At 40.8% G+C, this 19,185-nt stretch overlaps 2 protein-coding genes and 2 pseudogenes across 7 annotated transcripts in view; 1 reads left to right on the top strand and 3 right to left on the bottom strand.

Moving 5' to 3' along the window:
- Positions 1–11,190, bottom strand: part of DAP3 (death associated protein 3) — a 29,105-nt gene extending 17,915 nt beyond the window's left edge. Inside the window, exon 1 of the mRNA XM_032623113.1 lies at positions 11,046–11,190. Within this exon, the coding sequence (XP_032479004.1) occupies positions 11,046–11,050 (5 nt within the window). The 5' untranslated portion in view covers positions 11,051–11,190. The remainder of the gene's footprint in view (positions 1–11,045) is intronic.
- LOC116749120 lies at positions 4–4,675 on the bottom strand (annotated as a pseudogene).
- Positions 11,191–11,268: 78 nt separating the features above from the next.
- Positions 11,269–19,185, top strand: part of ASH1L (ASH1 like histone lysine methyltransferase) — a 217,358-nt gene continuing 209,441 nt past the window's right edge. Inside the window, exons 1-2 of one of the 6 annotated variants that reach the window (XM_032622924.1) lie at positions 11,598–11,658; positions 12,121–12,260. The gene's annotated coding sequence lies outside the window, so the exon portion shown is untranslated. Of the gene's footprint in view, positions 11,363–11,595; positions 12,261–19,185 lie in introns of those variants that run through there. The other 5 variants (XM_032622947.1, XM_032622913.1, XM_032622956.1 and 2 more) reach the window with 5 other exon arrangements.
- LOC116749117 lies at positions 11,392–12,254 on the bottom strand (annotated as a pseudogene).

Here is a 19,185-nt window from a genome sequence, read left to right as displayed (position 1 = left end):
TTTAAAAAAAGTGAAAAGGTAAGCCACAACTGGGAAAAGATATTTGCACAACGGATTAGTATCTAGAATAAATAATGCCTTTAAATTGATTTTAAAAATGAGCAGAAGACACGAACAGATATTTCACAGAAAAGGGAACACAAGTGGCTAGTAAACCCATGGAAAGAGTTCGACCCTTATGACAAATCAGGGAAATGTAAATTAAAACCACCACAATGAGATACCATCCACAACCATCATATTGAGAAAAATGAAAAAGACAACAGCAAATGTTAAAGAGGCTGTGAAGCACTGGGAAGTTTCCTATACTGTCAATGGAATTATAAATACAAATATCTTGGAAAACAAATTTGACATTATCTGTAAAGTTGAAAATGTACATGTCTATGGCCTAGGTATTCTACTCCTTCGTATTTATTTTAGAAAAACACATATACATGTACACTGGGAAATATGTATCACAATGTTCATAGTAGTAGAATATGAATTATCAGAAACTGATAATTATCAGAAACTGATAATAAAAGCCCAAATGTCCACTGATAGAAGAGTGGATAAACGGAGATATGGTCACACAATAGATGCCATACAAAAATAAAAAGAATAAACTGCAGTTACATGTAAGACATAGATGGATCTCAAAAACTAATGCTGAGTGAAAACTGTAATATACAGAATGATATAATTTATATGAAACTCAAAAACTTAAATCCTAATTATCTGGAGAATACACATATATGTAATAAAACTGAAAGAGAAAGGCAAGAGAATGATAAGCACACATTTAGAATAATGCTACCCTTAGGGAAGAGGTAAAGGGACAAGATTGGGGCAGGGCACACAAAGGAATTGTAATGATCTATTTCAAATGATGGATAATAGATATGAGTATTTGCTTTATTATTTTTATACCATGTGTGCTATATTTATTCATTTGTATGTTGGAAGTATTTAACTAAAAAACCCTAATCATGTGGGAGCTAAAAAATGTTTAAAATACTTAAATGCAACTCTCAATATCCACTAGTAGACAGCATAACTAAATCAAATCTCCAGGTAATCACCTACTTTATTTTGGCTAATAATTTTCACCTTACATCCAAAATCTTTAAAGCAGCAGCAACAACAGTGTTACACCCATTTATTCAACAGTAACAACAACAACAGAGTCGCACCCATTTATTCAACAGTTACTGAGCACCTATTATGTGCCAGGGCCTGTGAATAAGATGGTGAACAAAGCTGTTCAGTCCCTGACCCAATAGAGCTTATAGTATGGTTAAGAGATGACACAAACTCCTCTGAATTCTATCTCCTTTTAGTTTTCAAGTTTACTATTTCTCTTTTAGAAACTGCTTATTTTCCCATCAACCTCTTTCCATTTTAAGAGTTTGTGGAAGAACAGCTTAAGACCATTCAGTGGCTGTTCCTACTCATTCAGTGGCCTGAGCAGTGGGAGCTGCAAACCAGTCTTCAGTGGCAGGTTGAGCACTCCGGTCTTCAGCAGGGAACTGCTGAATAGGCACAGGGAGCACCTGCACACCTTCGGACCAGTCTGCCACCTCAGGTTGAGCAGCAGTGAACTCAGGAGCTGGAGCAGCCCATTCACCCTGAAATTCCTCCTTGGTCACAGTCTTCTCAGCTGTCACCTGCTCTTCCTTTTCAATCTCTTCAGGAACTCTGTAGAAGTAGAGGTCAGGCATGACCTCCCATGGGTGTTCACGGGAGATGGTGCCACGCATGTGCAGAACTTCACATCAGACTCACTGAGTGAGCTCCCTTGCTGTTGCATGGGATGGCAATGTCCACATAACGCAGAGGAGAGTCTGTGTTACACAGAGTAATGGTGGGCAGGTTAATGTAGAAGGCCTCTGTGAGAGACTGGTCAGCCCTGGGATCAGTAACCACCAGAAGCCTCGGCTCCCGGAAGGCTGCCTGGATCTGGTTAGTGAAGCCTCCAGGAGTGAAGCTGCCAGCAATAGGAGTAGCTCCAGTGGCAGCAGCAAACTTCAGCACAGCTTGCTGGAGGATATGACACTGACATCAGCTGGGTTTTCAATGGCAACAATGGCACCAGCTGCCAAGAGAAGCTTCTCTCAGGTTCTCTTCAGATTTATGATGTAGATGCCATCACTGTTCCTTTTGTAGATGTACTGTTCCATTTGGAACTCAAGGTTGGTGCCACCTAAGTGGGTTCCAGCTGCAAGAAATTTGAGGACATCCTTCTCCTTCATTTGCAGGACATCAAGGGCTCTGGACGTTGTGAAAGTTTCCCTTTAAGTTACAAGGGAATCCAGAACAACGCCGTACGGACCCCGTCTGGGTAGCGCGGAAAAGGCAAGTTTACTTTTTAATAAAGATGCAAAGCATTCCTTAATTCAGTCATTCAAAAATGTGTTTTGTGTTTTCACGTGCCCACACTATACAGACTACACAGTGGTGAACAAGACTGGCATGGTCTCTACTGGCCTGCCTCACATTTACATGTGGGATTGCAGGGCTCCTTTGCTGTGTTTGAAAACCAAAAGTTCTAGAGCAGCAGTTCCCAAAATGAGTTTGGTGAATACTAACTAGTCATAAAATGCACCAATGTTCTCTGGCCAAAGAAATTTGAAAATGCTATATAGTTAGTCACTTCTTGAATAATTATAATATATGCACATATTCACACATTTAAAGGCTTTGGGGAAAACTATAGTTAAGAGACTTCATTTTAATCCAATTTACTTGGCCTTGGAACCCTTGGAACTTCCCTTGTTGCAAAATACTATTAATAATATTCTCCTGGCTGCTAGTGGAAGGGCTGCTGCTGTGCAGTAAGGTGGTGACTGTGACCATGTGCCCAGGCATGAGGATGAATTCTACTAGGCCACAGGCAGGGTTGAGGTCCCCTCTGTTCCCTGTTCTTCAACGGTTCTCCTTTGTTCTGCCTTACACTGCCTCTACTGCTGTCCACCACTGTCCAACGCCCACCACCACCACCTGCTGCCTAATCCAACTGTGCAGAGAAGAGCTAATAGAGCAAGTCTAAGACTGCTGTCCTTAGAAAGGCCTGGTTGCAAGGTTGCCCTTTAGCTGGTGTCTCAGAACTTGGATTTCAGGAGAGTTCCCACCATTCCCAGAACAGGTAAGAGTGGGTCACTGTGCCTCAACTATTTATACAAACAACATGGTTGACATTAAACACCTGCTTTCCTTCTGAGAGTCTGGAAATTTACTACATGCGAGGCTGATAATGACTATATGACCAGCCCCAATAGAAACCGTGGGCACTGAGACTCTGTTGATAGTTTCCCTGGGTGGCAACATTTCACGTGTTGTCACAAGTTTTTGCTGAAGGAATCAGATGTGTCTAATGTGATTCTGCTGGGAAAGGACTCTTGGAAACTTATACCTGGTTTCCTCCAGATTTTGCCCAACGTGCCTTTTCCCTGTGCTGATTTTGCTCTATATCCTTTTGCTGTAATAAATCATAGCTGTAAGTAGGGCTATGTGCTGACCTCTGAGTCCTCCTAGGGAATCACAGAACCTGGAGGTAGTTTTGGCAACGACTGACATAACCACCCAGTGCCCAACACTACCCAGCATCAATCTCTACCTTATACCCACCATCACCTGGTACCCACCACCGCCACCTTTGACCAGCTCAGTTTTCTTAACCCCAGTTCTTCTCAATCCTCCCCTATTTCAATTACCTCAACTCCCTGCCTCCAACACTGTCCTCCCCGATCTGTGACCAGCTAACTCCCATACCAATTCTAACCCTCTGTATCAGCTGATTTCCAACCCTAAGCCCTCTACCTAACCTCAAGTTTCCCAACTTCCGAACTACTCAAGACCCCAATGCCACTCCAACAGGATCTGGCCTACCCAACCCTGCTCCCTAGATCTTCTCAATGTGCCCTGGTACAACCACTGTTATGAGACAGCTGTGGGCTGCAGCTCTGGAGGGAGGTAGTGTCCTAGAAAGAGTGGGTGACATGGTCCTGAGGTCACTACTTCTTCCTCCAGGTATGCCTGTGGTCATTGAGGCCATTACTCTGGCTATGTTTTAGAGATTATGGGAAATGCTGGTCAGGAAAATGTGACTAGCTTTCCATCTTGTATCGTGTCATCTTGTATCCATATTACAACATTGGGTCTACTAGCCTCCATCCTTGAACTTCTCCAATCCATCCTTTCCACTGAAGTCTGGCTCTTAAAACCCTTCAATATTTTCCTACTGCTTTTAAAGGTAAATTACACACACACACACACACACACACACACACACACACACACACACACACACACACGGCTTATATAATAACAGAAGATACTTTAAGAAAAAAGGGGGGGTGAATCTCAAAAGTCTGATCTCAAAGCAGACAATCCAGACTAAACCACATTTTCCATGTTCTTTAAAATACTTGTTAAGTAGAAAAAAATCCTATTTACAGGCCAAATGAAAGCAGAAGAATGGAATATTTGCTCATTCTACATTCCAAGACATATACAAATCAGGGCACTGCAAGAAAAAGGTTCAAAGCCACTAACACTATGAAAAAATTGAGTAATGATTTCTCCTTTCGGTTTTTTCATATCCTTTGAATGTCGATTTGCAGAGTACAAGTTAACCACATTGTAACTGGAAGGCAGATAAAGGACAGGTTTCCTATTAAAACTGACTAATGGGGCTTCCCTGGTGGCGCAGTGGTTGGGAGTCTGCCTGCCGATGCAGGGGACACGGGTTCGTGCCCTGGTCTGGGAGGATCCCACATGCTGCAGAGCGGCTGGGCCCGTGAGCCATGGCCACTGAGCCTGCGCATCCGGAGGCTGTGCTCCGCAACGGGGGAGGCCACAACAGTGAGAGGCCTGCGTACCGAAAAAAACCAAAAAAACAAACAAGAAAAACTTCTCTAATATTGTTCAACTGTCATCATTCTGAGACTCTACCTGTTGTCTATTTCTACTATTTCAAGGAAGCAGAGTCCTCCCTCCAATCCCAGTCATTCTTTGTTTAAAGTGTGGATAGGGACTTCCCTGGTAGTCCAGTGGTAAAGAATCCGCCTTACAAGGCAGGGGATGTGGGTCCGATCCCTGGTCAGGGAACTAAGATTCCACGCGCTGCGGGGCAACTAATGCCGTGTGCCTCAACTAGAGTCTGCGAGCCGCAAATTACAGAGCCCATGCGCTCTGGAACCCGCACGCCACAACTAGAGAGAGAAAACCTGCATGCCGCAACTAGAGAGCAGCTCGCACGCTGCAACGAAGATCCCGCATGCCACAACTAAGACCCAATGCAGCCAAAAATAAATAAATAAAAAATAAATCTTAAAAAAGAAAGAAAGAAAGTGTGGATAAAACAAATCCCAGAGACAAATAATTCCTTAGTCTTTAAACCCTTTGAAGTGTTTTCAGGTACACTTGTAAGGGACATTTACTCACTATTGTATTTAAAGTTCTGTCACTCTTCTGACAAAACTTTCTGGCTAGTGTTAGAGTTCTCTTTCTTTAAAAAGAAAAAAAAAAAGTACTGTCACATAGGCCAAGTGTACACTGAAAAGGAAGTCAGAAAAAGCCTGTACCAAACTTAGAAAGGTATCCCAAAGGCTATATGCTAACACTTCAATGGTCACAAAAATCATAATTTTTTAAATTAAACATTTACTATTGAGATATTTATATATTCACAGGCAAGTGAAAGAAATAATACATGTTCCATGTATCCTTTACCCAGTTTCCTCCAATGGTAACATCTTGCAAAACTATAGTACAATATCACAACCAGGATACTGACCTTGATACAGTCAAAATACAGAACATTTCCATCACTTTAAGGATCCCTCATGTGGCCCTTCTACAGCCTCCAGCACTTCCCTCCCACAACTCTCCCATTCCTTAACCCATGACAACCACTAATCTGTTCTCTATTTCTGTAATTTTTTCATTTCAAGCATGTTATATAAATGAAATCATATGGTATGCAACCTTTTAATATCAGCTTTTTCCATTCATCATAATTTTCTGGAAATTCATCTAGGTTGTGTGTTACATGCATCAATAGTTTTTCTTTTAATCCTGAGTACTATTCCATGGTATGAATGTGCCTGTTTGTTTAACCATTCATCCATTGAAGGACATCTGGGCTGTTTCCAGGTTTTGGGTATTACGAATAAGCTGCAATGAAACATTTGTGTACAGATTGTGTGAGGAGAATCAAATTCTTCAGGTTAAGGTGATCTAGTTCAAGAACTGAATTAATGATACAATGATCTGAATAATAATAATAATAGTATTTTTCAGAAACAGGCTCTATATTAAGCAATTTATAGGCACTGTCTCACAACACAATCCTATGAAGTAGATATTACATCTATGTGAAAATAGGGATGGACAGACTAACTTGCCCGAGGGTATATAGCCTAAAAGTGACAGTTCTGGAATTCAAACCTATGTTTGACTCTGCAGCCTTTGCCATTAGTCACTGTGTATATTGTATTATCAATTATCAAGTGCCTGAACATTTCCACTGATGGGGGACTCACAAAGCAGTCCTGCTTTTATGTAAAGTTCTTTCACAATCTGAGGTGAAATGTCTCCTTGTAGCTTCCAGTCACTATTCCAGCCTTTCTCTTTGGTTTTACAAGCTACCTTCCATGTGATAAATTGAAGGTAGTTATGTCCCCTATTTTTTCTTTTCCAGGGTAAATGTCTTCAGTTTCTCAAAGCAATCATCATATAAGTCCTTTATATTACTCATCAATACTCTTCAGCTATCATCTATCTTTTTTAAAAATAAATTTATTTATTTAATTTTTGGCTGCATTGGGTCTTCACTGCTGCACGCGGGTTTTCTCTAGTTGCTGAGAGTGGGGGCTACTCTTTGTTGTGGTGTGCGGGCTTCTCACTGCGGCGGCTTCTCTTGTTGCGGAGCATGGGCTCTAGGCCCACGGGCTTCAATAGTTGTGGCACACAGGCTTCAGTAGTTGTGGCTCGCGGGCTCTACAGTGCAGGCTCAGTAGTTGTGACGCATGGGCTTAGCTGCTCCACAGCATGTGGGATCTTCCTGGACCAGGGCTCAAACCCGTGTCCTGTGCATTGGCAGGCGGATTCTTAACCACTGCGCCACCAGGGAAACCCTCATCTATCGTTTTTAGATTTTATATTTTCAAGAGTAACTATTTTGTTATTCTATAGCACCACTGTTTCATTGAGAACACAGCTTACTAACATCATCAGTTCTTTCTTTCTTTCTTTTTTAAACAAATATTATTATCTAACAAAATCGCAGCAGCCCTTTTAATGGAAATTGTCAAGCTGATCTCAAAATTCATATGAAAATGCAATGGACTCAGAATAGTGTATAAAACCTTGAAAAATAAAGAACAAGGTTGGAGAGCTCACATTCCTGATTTCAAAACTTACTACAAAGCTACAGAAATCAAGACAGTGTGGTATTAGCATATGCCTATAGATCATATATGTCTGACCCACATGTCTACAGATCAATGGAACAGAGTTGAGAATTCAGTAATAAACTCTTATATCACAGTCGTTGATTTTTAACATGGGTGCCAAGAAAATTCAATGGGAGAAAGCACATTTCTTTTCAAGAAATGGTGCTGGGACAGTAGAATATCTACATGTAAAAGAATGAAATTGGACCTCTACCTCACATCACACACAAAAATTGACTCAAAATACATCACAGACCTAAATCAAAGTGCTAAAACTATGAAACTCTTCGAACACATATAGGAATAAATCTCCACAACCTTGGATTAGGCAATGGTTTCTTAATGATGCCAGAAGTAACAAAAATAAAAAAAATAGATACTTGGACTTCATCAAAATTAAAAATTTCTGCTTCAAAGGATACCATCAAGAAAGTAAAAGACAGGAAATCCTCTGGCAGTCCAGTGGTGAGGACTCAGTGCTTTCATGGCCAGGGCTTGGTTCAATCCCTGGTGGAGGAACTAAGATCCAGCAAGCCTCGCAGCGTAGCCAAAAAAAAAAAAGAAAGTAAGGGACAACCCACAGAATGGCAGAAAAGATCTGCAAGTTATATATCTAATAAAGGACTTATATCCATAATATATTATACAAAGAACTCTTTACAACTCAACAATAAGAAGAAAATGTAACTCAAAAATGGGCAAAGAACTTAAAGTTTCTCCAAAGAAGATATACAATGGCCAATAAGCACATGAAAAGATGCTCAACACCATTAGTCATTAGGAAAATGCAAATCAAAAACACAATATGATACCACTTCACACTCACAAGGATAGCTAATATCAAAAAGAACAGACAATAACAAGTAATGGGGAGGATGTACAAAAACTGGAATCCTCATACATTGCTGCTGGAATTGTAAAATGGTGCAGCCACTTTGGAAAACTGTTTGGTATTTCCTCAAAAGTTTAGATGTGGATTTACCAAATGACCCAGCAATTGAGTCCAAGCTCGCTCTGCTCGCTGCATGACAGGTCAACGAGTCAGAGATAAGGTGTTGAGGCAAGGAATATGACTTTATTTGGAAAGCCGGCAGACCAAGATGGCAGACTGAAGTCTCAAAATAACTATCTTATCCGGGTTTGGATGCCAGTTTCTTTTACAGCACAGAGAAGGGGAGGAGATGAGGAAGTAAAAAGGCCATAAGTTTTGCAAATATCACCTGGAATGGCCAGCCTCGGGGAGGGGAAGTGTTAATTTCTTCTTTCTTGTAGCCATCCACAGGTGGACAGGGTCCGGATGTTTCCCTGAACAAACCAAATGTTTCCCTTTGGTTTAACATTCAGGCATTGGGGCCGGTTCCCCGAGGCAGGCCATTATGTATAGACAGTATCCTTTTAGTGAACAACAACAGCGGAAAACAAAGGTTAAAGTAAAAGAAACAGATCCAACATGCACTGCTGCTGTAACAAATTACCACAAACTTGGTGTCATAAAACAACACAAATTTGTCATCTTAGAGTTCTGTGGTTTAGAAGTCCAAAATCAAAGTGTCGGCAGGACTGTGTTCTTTCTGGATGCTCTAAGAGAGAATCTGTTTTCTTGACTTCTCTAGGTTTTAGAGGTTGCCCTTTCATCTTCAATGCCTACAACAGTTGGTCAAGTCTATGTCCTACTGCCTCACTCTGACAGAGTCTCTGGTCTCCCTCTTCCACCTTTAAAGAACTCTTGTAATTACAGTGGGTCTACCAGATAATTCAGGATAATCTCCCTATTTTCAGGTTAGCTGATTAGTAACCTTAATTTCCTTCTGCCATGTAACATAATGTGTTTACTGGTTCCAGGGATTAGGACACGGACATCTTTGCGGGGGAACCATTATTCTGTTTTCCATACCATCCTTGGTTCAAATAATTCAGGGTTCATTCATTCAATAAGGTCATTTTATTGAGCACTTAATATATTTTAGTCTCTGGTAGGCATTGGAGCATGAAAGAACTGAATACGATCTTATTTGTCTATAGTTAGCTGACAATTCATGAATCAGTGCAGTTACCCAAAGCTAGTTAAAGACAGAGACTGTAAGTAACTTTCTTTATATACAAGTGTAGTGGAATTCCATTAAAGGTGTTTTTTCTTTTTAGCATATGCAATTATGTTGCTAATGAGAAATTTACTATGAAGGCAACGTGGTATAGTGAAAAAAGTTAAGTCTTTAAGAGACAGGTAAATTGAAGTCTAAAGACAGTTACCCAACTTCTTTGAGCCTCAGGCTTCTCATCTGTAAAATGGGGGTAAGATGATCTATTTCAAAGTGTTGTATAAGGATTAAACAGGAACACAAGTTCTCTTGGCATGGTATTCCACAAATGTTAATTCTCTTTCTCTTCTCATATTTTAAGTATCTAACATTCATTTCAACATTTCCATGACTTGCTTTGCACTAGACTACAAAAGAATATAAAAGAAACGTTACATAGTCCCTGACCTCAAATTAAAAATGTTCTTGGTAGGGTAACACACCTGCATACATGACACAATAAAAAAAAGATCAATGGCTCCTAAATGGCTCCATGAAAAAGTTGGGACTTAAGGTTAGGAAAAGCAAATATATAGTGAGGTAATTAAGGTGGATTTCCCTTTTAAAAAAAAAAAAGCAAACAAATAAAACCTGATCCATATTTTGAAATATAATATGTTAAGGGGGAAATTTAGGAGTGTCTACTTGAACTTTAGAGCTTGAATAGGCCTTTGAGATTAAGCTAGTACAGTGATTTTCAAACTATTCCCAAATCCCTACAAGTCCAGATGTGAAGGAAAAGGGAAACCCAAGTGGATCCCTCACCTAATTTATTCAGCTTTACCCACTGGGTGAAACTAACGATTACTAGAATAGAAGAAAGCTTTGGAATTATCTGTGGATTTTAATAGTCCATAGTTCTCCTGAATTCAATCATCAAGAAAAAGTAAATGTTCATGCAGAGTTTTGCGAAACAAGTATCAGTAACCACGGAAATCTGACAGACCTAGTTTTGCACTGTTTTACCAACGATTTGGAAGAATAGAACACAAACTACCAATTACACCCACAAACTTTATCAACATCGTGTACTGTGAACGATAACATTAACTCTCTGCACTTTCCCTGTGCCTAGGAGCTAATTCTACTTTACACATATTTTATTATTTTACCACACACTAACCCTGAAGGCAGATTTGGAGTTAACTAATTTTTACGTTCAGTTTTTCGTTTCTTGTTGATAAGGAACTAAGAAGAATAACTTTCTGAAGGACACACAAGACACGGGAGATCGAGTCCAGACCTGAACTTGAAATATATGGTGTCCTTATCCTCTAACATAAGGCTGCCTAATGAGGTTGAAAATGCATCATCCATCCACGAGGTTTGTGTAAAAGTGCACAAAAACATCATCGCGTACAAACAGTGGTGTGAAATTCGAAAATCTAAACTGGGTTTAAAAAAAAAAAAGGAAGAAAGAAAAAGCCGACTACTGAGCCGGTTCCTTCTTGGGTCCTAGGTCTTCAACACAGAGCCCGGAGGGAAGCCCCCTAGGAGGGTTGCCGGCCCTACTGTCCTCACTCCCTACCTCATGGAGGCTGGGAGTCCCGCTCCTTTCCCTCATGGGTACAACCCCCGTGCCGGTTCACTTCCTCACCGAGAGTCGCGGACCAGCTCTCCCGACCCGGTAAACCGCAGACACTGTCAAGCGCTGGCTCCTCGGCGACCGTCCCGCAGCAAAGACTCAAGCTCGGGTCGTACGGCAGGAAGCTGCTCAACGCGCAGCCGCCGCGGCCTCCAACCACCGGCCAGCGGAGGGGCGCTAAGCCGCCCCCAACCAGCTCACTGCGGCCAGGACGAGGCAGGGGAAGGGAGCTGCGGCGTCGCGGCGCCGCGGCCAGCGAGGTAAGTAGTCATAAGTGTCTATCCGCCCCTTGGGGTAACTCCTGTCCTAACGGCAAGCTCTGCCGTCTTCGCCTGTCGTTTTCTCCCCCGCTTCTGCAGCCGACAGGAATGGAACAGTCCCGCGGGGGGATTGTGGGAGGCGCACGCGCGAGGGGTGGAGGGTTTGTGGGGGGGGGGGGCCGGCGGAGGAGGAGGCGGCGGCGGCAGTGGCGGCGGTTGGTGGCAGTGGGGGCGGGGAAGGGGGGGGAGGAGAGGAGAGGAGGTGGAGGAGGAGGCTTGGGCTCTCGCCGCCGAAGGTGCGCGTGAGGGCCCGCGGTAGAGCTGGCTTGACAGGGGCCAAGGGGAAGTGGGGGACTGTGCGAGGAGGCGCCCCAGAGCGAGTGCGTACTGGCTGGCGGGCGCGCAAGGCGACCGAAGGCGGTGGTTGGTGGGAGCAGCGAGCGACGAGCCCAGATACACTCTGGCGCGTGCGGGCGGCCGTGCGCGCTCCGCCGCCCGGGTCGGGTGAGGGGGGAGGACGAAGGGGGAAAACGCGAGGAGGGAGGAGTGGGAGGTGGGGGGGCACGAGGCGCCCTTCGCTCCCTCCCTCCCAAGGAGCTGCCGCCGCCGCCGCTCTGCCGCCGCCGCTCCCGCCGCCATTTTGGGTTCGCTTTGCGGAGGGGGAGACGATCCTCGTCTCGGTTGCGGGACCCGCCTCCCCTCAGTTTCCCCCGCTTAGCCCCACGCCTTTCCCCTCTCCTCTCTCGCATTTCCGCCAGTCCGCTCACCCGCTGGCCGCCTCCTGACAAGCGGGAGGGATCCGCTGTGGACCAAGGGAAGCGGAGGAGCCTGGTGGCGGCCGCCCCCTCTTCCCCACTTCCCTGCACTCTCATCTCTTTCGGCCTCGGCCTCTGACACGGTGAGTAGAACCGCCTGGGGAGGCCTTTGGGCCTAGGTACTCCCTCAGCGACTTAGTCCTTGGCTTCCTGGGAGCTACTGTCATCTCCCGGACCTGGACCTCCGGGAGAGCGGTGGTAAGGATGGGGGAGGGGAGAGTAGGGAAGGGGATCCTGAGCTTACCGGGAAGTCCCTCCTGGCGGGGGTGAAGGGGTGTCCCTGACAGGCGGACTCCTGGCTTGGGGGAGGGGGCGGGAAAGTAAGCGAGTGGAGGCGGAGTCGGCTGTGCCCCTGACAGGTTAGTTTGTTGTGGAGGTAGGATTGGGGCATCCCCCATAGTCCTGTTTGTTTCGTTTAAGGGATTAGAGCGGCAGGAGGAAAGATCTGAGGGTAGTTTACGTGTACGATCAGATATGTGGTGTCCCTGACACGCTGAACTGTATGTAGGAAGGATAGAATGATCTCAGTGTTACAAGTTTAATAAATGTTACTGGCTAATTTGTGCATTGAAAGACATGTTTTTGGTCTAGAAGACAGATGGTATGTTGGTGTATAGCGGCTGTGTTTGTGTGTGTATGCGAGGAAGGAAAGTGTTCCGGAAGAGTTTGCTTGTATTTGTATAAGTGTAATGGAGTTCCACTTATAAGTTAGTTTATTTTAAAAATAAAACTTGGGGTGTTCCCTGCTGGTTGATATGTATGTGTATTTTAGGGTTTGGGAGTGCCTTAATACTTGCTGGGAAAGAGAAGTCATGGCAGTATTTTAGAAATACAGCATGTAAATGTGGGGTCAGGGATGGGAGAAACTTGTCATAGCCAGTTATTCTTAAGAATAGTCTGTTCCTCAGAATAGGGTGAACTGTGTAGATGTGAAGGCCCAGAACATTTTTACTTGAACAATTACTATGAGGGTATAAAGAATGGATGGCCTTCTTGTTGATCTGAGTTTATATTAACACTTTATAATGGAATAAAGCTTTTTTATTGTTCAGAATGCTCTTGCAGTTTGTTTGTGATCCTAAATAAATCTTTGTGAAAATGGTGGGATGGGTGTTTCCTCCCATTTTACAAAATAGCAAATTGAGGCATAAAGAGATAAATTTTCCAATGTCATGTGTTAAATTGGTGACAAACTTGGGTCTATAACAGATATTTTGACTACTAATTCAGTAGTATATTCACCATACCATGGCGTCTTGGGAGGTCTTTGTCAGGCAGATCTGAGTTTATTGGAAAGATAGGGGCATATTGACTGGTTGGATGGTATTTGGTAGGGATCAGTTGTGTCAGACAGAACATAGGTTGTCCTTGCCAGGTTAGCCCGTGAGAAATGGGTATTCCTTGCCTCTGTTACTTTCTGCTTATGGAGGAAGCATAGCATTTCTGACACTTTAGCTTGTATGTTTGAGGGAGGCATGTTTAACTTGTACCATAGCAGCTACATGGGGGCTGACAGCTTAACTTTAAGGGAGGAAGGATCTTCTTTCATTCATTCAACAAATATTTGTTGAATAACTCTTCAATAAATGCTCCCTGCCTTGGGGTGGGAATAATCAAGGTGACCCTGTTGAAACAGCCTGGGTACATATGAGGGGATTTGTCTTTGACAGTGATAAATATTGAGACAGTGATACGTATTGAGTCGAGTGAGGCTCACAGGTCAGTGTGGAGTTGAAACTAGAAAACCTTCCTAAAAAGCCTATTCAGTTTGGAGGGAATTTAGATCTTCCAGACATTTTACTATGGAAGGATACAGGTGTATTTAAGCATCTAACAGGGTGACCGGTTTGTGGTACAGTGTGCCACCTTTTGCATTTTCTTTTGGCATTTCCGAGTAAACTGTTTTTGGGATCTGGAATTGTTGATGTTTGTGCCTGTGGATATTGGAACTTTTTGGCTTGGCTGAAGAAATTCTTCCAGAGGCTAATTTTGTACTAAGGATCCCCTCTATGAATATGAGGGAAGAATACTTGAATTAAGCCAACTTAACTATTTCTTGGAAAATGGAATGTTTTTGATTTGCTAGATTAGCAGTTTTTAAAAGTTTTTTGGGGTCACTTATTCTTCTGAGAATCTGTTGAAAAAACCCTCACTGTAGAAAATGAGCATGAGCACAGTCGCACGAATTATGCATACAAATTTCAGAAACTTAAATTATAGTGAAGTATTGATAGAACCAATTTATATTCAGGTCTCATTTAAAAGCTTTTTTTTAAAAAAATAGTTTTGTTTGGGGGTAGAGATGTTGGTACGAGTTTCAGGTGAGAGGTTCTTTGACAGTGTTTGAGCATGCTGCCGATAAGGAGAACTTTAAGATCTTTGTTTTTTATTCTTTGTTTTTTATTCTTTATTCTTTGCAGATTGATTTCTCCAGTGTTAATACATGATTCTGAATTAGGTGATAAGAGAATATAACACAAATGTTTATAGCTTTATTCTTTTTCATTATAATAATTTGTATTCTCAAACTCATCTCTTTCCAGTTTTGCATTGGGACTGAGGTGTTTTGAAGCTCATCTCCTGGCATTTATCTTAGTTATAACAAACATTATTGAGTTATTTTTATGCAGGGGACACAAAGATGAATAATATATGGCTTCTGTCCTTGAAGCTATTCTAATCCTGTTGAAGCTATGAATTGCATGATAGTGGGGGCTTTCTAAAGGGCAAGGTGGATTGAAGCATGTTCCTAGAAGTTGAGATTTCATGACTTAGTTGCAGAGAGGTTTTGCTATTATTCTTAGGAAGTTACAAAGTCTTCACATTCTGTATGCAACTTTGTAGCTTAAAAAATGTTTTAATATCATTTGATAATTTTGGGATGAAGAAACTCTGGTTTGAAAAGGAGGCAAATGTTGGTAGCATTCCTGATCTTGTCTTGGATATATTTCTATAGCGAGTTTATGTAAAAAGGTCTTAATGTCATTTTGGATATGCATGTATATAGACAACACTTACGGGATGAAATCCAGTAGCTATTTGACAGACTACCCGTGAATCTAGTACTGAAAATTAAAAGTAATTACTGAATTTTTAAAGAAAAGAAATTCAGAAAGGTGTTTTAAAAGTACAGATTACAGGATTCAGTAAGATAATGGAGATATCTTAAGAAAAATGGTCTGATTGTCTCTTTATTGTCATGTCCTCTGTGTAAGAATGTCATGTAAATTTGTGAAAAGTTTAATACTTTCTGTAATTTTTAACTTGGGTAGTTGGTTCATGGGTTTTTTTTTTAATATGTCATATGTGTGTGTAGTGTGTCTATATCTGCATATGGATAACATATGTATATAGTCTCCTATAATGTTTGAGATACTTCACAATTTAAAAAAACAATGCTTGCAATAATTACAAAAAGTACACAGGATCTTTAAGGATCGAGAATAGAAAGTGATTTTCATGTCCTATTCTTGAGTTGTATTCTAAAATGTGGAGTATAACTTCCCTATATCTTGCTAATAAGCACTGTGTCTTTATAGTATTAGCAATACCACTTGAGCCTTTATTCTAAGTCTTCCATGCCTTACAAATAAAGCATCTGGACACATTCAGTCCTGCCTAAAATGATCTACCTGCACACAGTGGAAAAGTTTTACCATATGTGTAGGTGGTGCGTCTCCATTAAATAATTTCATATTCTTGAGTTATGCATGTTGATCTGAGTGTTTTAAAGGTAATATAACACCTTATATTACCTTATATTATAATCCACTGTGAGGTCTGCTTTGTGCCAGCCTTTCCAGAAGCATGAGATATCTTAACCCTGGCTATCGTAAGAGAGGGAAATGAAAGTAGTTTTTGTTTTGAGCTATATTGCTAGTCTTTTTAAAAAAATCATCCTTCTTTAAATTACTTGTAATTTATTTGGTTTATATTCTTTCGTTTGGAGAGGTTAGATTTTCATACTTATGATTTGTCGTCTTAGTTAATGGTAATTGTCATTTCATGGTTTAGAAATCACTTTCTTAAAAAAAAAAGAAATCACTTTCTTAGTGACTGTCTCATTGGGGGTGTTGATGGCAGTGTGATTTTTTTTTTTTTCCTTCTATTTTTTGGCCACGCCACCCAGCTTGAGGGATCTTAATTCCCCAACCAGGGATTGAACCTGTGCCCCCTGCAGTGGAAGCTCAGTGTCTTAACCGCTGGACCATCAGGAAGTCCCGACAGTGTGATGTTGACACAACATGATAAATTACGGCTTCAAGTAATGATGAAATTTAACTAATAATCTTACTGCTATTTCAGAGTTCTGTTTCATTCATTGAGCATCTAACTTTTTTATGTTTGAAGAGTATATAAAATTTTGTTTTTAGCATTAATAGTTTTTGCTTTCCATAGTTTTTAGTCATTTGCTCTCAGACATATGCAAGTTGATGACAGGAGTGTATACTTTTTTTTTTCATTTAATTTTGTTCCTTTTTTTAAGTGTGGAAAATTTCTAACATATACAGAAATGAAAAGAGCAGTATAGAGTTCTCATGTACTTAACATCCAGCTTCAACAGTTATTCACACCCAGTTATCACACTATATCCCATCTACTAGCCTCTCTTCCTCCTCCCTCGCTTTGCTTATTTTGAAGTGAATCTTCCAGATGTTATATCATTTCATCCATAAATTCAGTGTGTACATTCTTTTAACTCTTAAGTGGGGAATTATTTCCCCATAGTTAGGTTTATATAACTTTTCAAATAAACTATCTGATGATAGTTGGAACTACACTATTCATACCAAATACTTGCAATCTGTATTACCTGTCAATAGGAATTCCCTCTGCAAACTAAAAGAAATGAGCTGAATAGAAATTTACCTCACTGTCTTTGGATGTTTGCATTGAAAAATGCAGTTAGTTGCTATGTTTCCTAGAAAAGTTTATCAGCTTTTTTCAAACACACGAGTGAGAAATAATGTCTCTTAGTTCTTTTGTTTGTTTTGTTTTTTTAGTCATAGTGACAAGATGCTAAAAACATTTCCTGGTTGCTCTTGGTTCCTCTTGATTTTCTAACTGGATCTAGTTACCACAATGAAATCAGATGATACTGGTGATGTTGAATAGGAGCTGAAATTGGTCTAAAATCAACTTGCTTTATAAAGAGAATGAAATACACCTTGTTTTGAGTTTTGAAATTCTGTTTGTGGATATTTGAAAATACATATCAAAAAACCCCACAAAATACATTTCATTGCTTAAACTGCTAAATATGAACCATGTTACAGAGCATGGTTATGATGAGTAGAAATACTGTAGAAAAAGAAAGTAAATATTTCTATTGAGTTATGAAGATGAAACAGAGTATAGAGATTTGAAGTGGTTGCCAGTAAAGTAGAATATAGATGTATATCCTTTCCTTCCAGAAAAGGCTGACAGATGAATGTGAATTCCATCACTAATGAAAATTTGGTCAACTTATCTTTTGTTATTTCTTTTGTTATAGTCCCACAGTAAATAAATCATGAATCTTTGACTTAATCTTCTTGTTTTACATTTTGTTCTGTCTTTTCTACACTTGATACCAAATTACTCCTCTCATTCAGTTTTTTTTTGCGGTACGCGGGCCTCTCACTGTTGTGGCCTTTCCCGTTGTGGAGCACAGGCTCCGGACACGCAGGCTCAGTGGCCGTGGCTCACGGGCCCAGCCACTCCACGACATGTGGGATCTTCCCGGACCAGGGCACGAACCCGTGTCTCCTGCATCGGCGGGCGGACTCTCAACCACTGCACCACCAGGGAAGCCCCTCATTCAGTTTTATTTGTCCTAAGACCACAGGTGGACAGTGTGTCAGATTATAAAGGAGCTATATCATGGCTTCTTGGTGTAAATGACATTGAGAATGTGGTAGAGACATTCCTTATGATAAGGTTTCTTAAATTCAGCACTGCTGAAAATGAAAGTCCTAGAGTTTAAATAGTAACATTTAAAGCTTAACAGGGCTTAATGGAGAGAATTTAAAAGATTGTCTTCGAAAGAAAAACTACTAATTCTGACATTTGAGAAAATGGAGGAGTGAATTAATCATGTATAATCATTATGGGTTGAACAATATTTTATATATATAATATATATATATGAGGATACAAAGATTGGAGAATAAGAATCTCAAACAAGTAGAGATTCCATGTATATGATTGATAACTAAATGGTAACACAAGTTGGAAACTTAAAGTTTAGGTGCAGAAGTGTATCAAAGAAAAAAGAGCAATCACCTTAAGACTGCAATTAGTTAGAGATTTAAGTTAATTATAAAAATAATTCTGAGTGTGTGTTTAAGGGGATAAAACCCCCTCAAATGTAGAGCAAATCAGCGTTTAATTTCTTCTGAACAGTAATTCTTCTGTTTGTTCATTGATTCATCCATCATTCAACCAACTAACATTTTTTCAGTACTTACTCCATTAGCATTTCTGTGCTTAGGTGTTGGGAAAAAAATTAGGATTTTTTTTTTGGTTTGTTTTTTGCCTGAATCGAGTTGTGAATCTAGTAAGAGGAACATCATGTTAACAAACTTAATATATGATGTAATACATTTCTCCCAGGTAGAGAGGGGAGAAAGTTATTAAGTCTGTGGGGAGAAAGGAAAGGTTAGGGATGGCTTCTGACCAGTGGGAAGAGACAGGTTTTAAAGGATAAATATGAGTTATTCAGTAAGGTATAGCAAGAGCATTCTAGGTAGAGGAAGATCATCTGCAAGGGTATGAAAGTGAATATAACATAGCAGAATGAGTTCAGGGGACTGTAATTTGAATCACTATAGAACTTTCCACCCATTCCCCTATGATTTCCTGTGTCTTCAGTGCTATATAAGGTTGGCCTTTGTGCTTAGAGATCATCAAAAAAATAAAGATGGAACTATGTTCAGTACACTCTACTTACACAAAATAGTATATTCTTACAGTTAAAGGTAATTTTAACAAAGATTCAAATCAAGAAAATAATTGGTTCTCTTTTAG

This window comes from Phocoena sinus, chromosome 1, assembly GCF_008692025.1.
Source record: "Phocoena sinus isolate mPhoSin1 chromosome 1, mPhoSin1.pri, whole genome shotgun sequence".
NCBI lineage: Eukaryota > Metazoa > Chordata > Mammalia > Artiodactyla > Phocoenidae > Phocoena > Phocoena sinus.
This window is presented reverse-complemented; position numbering and strand designations above follow the sequence as displayed.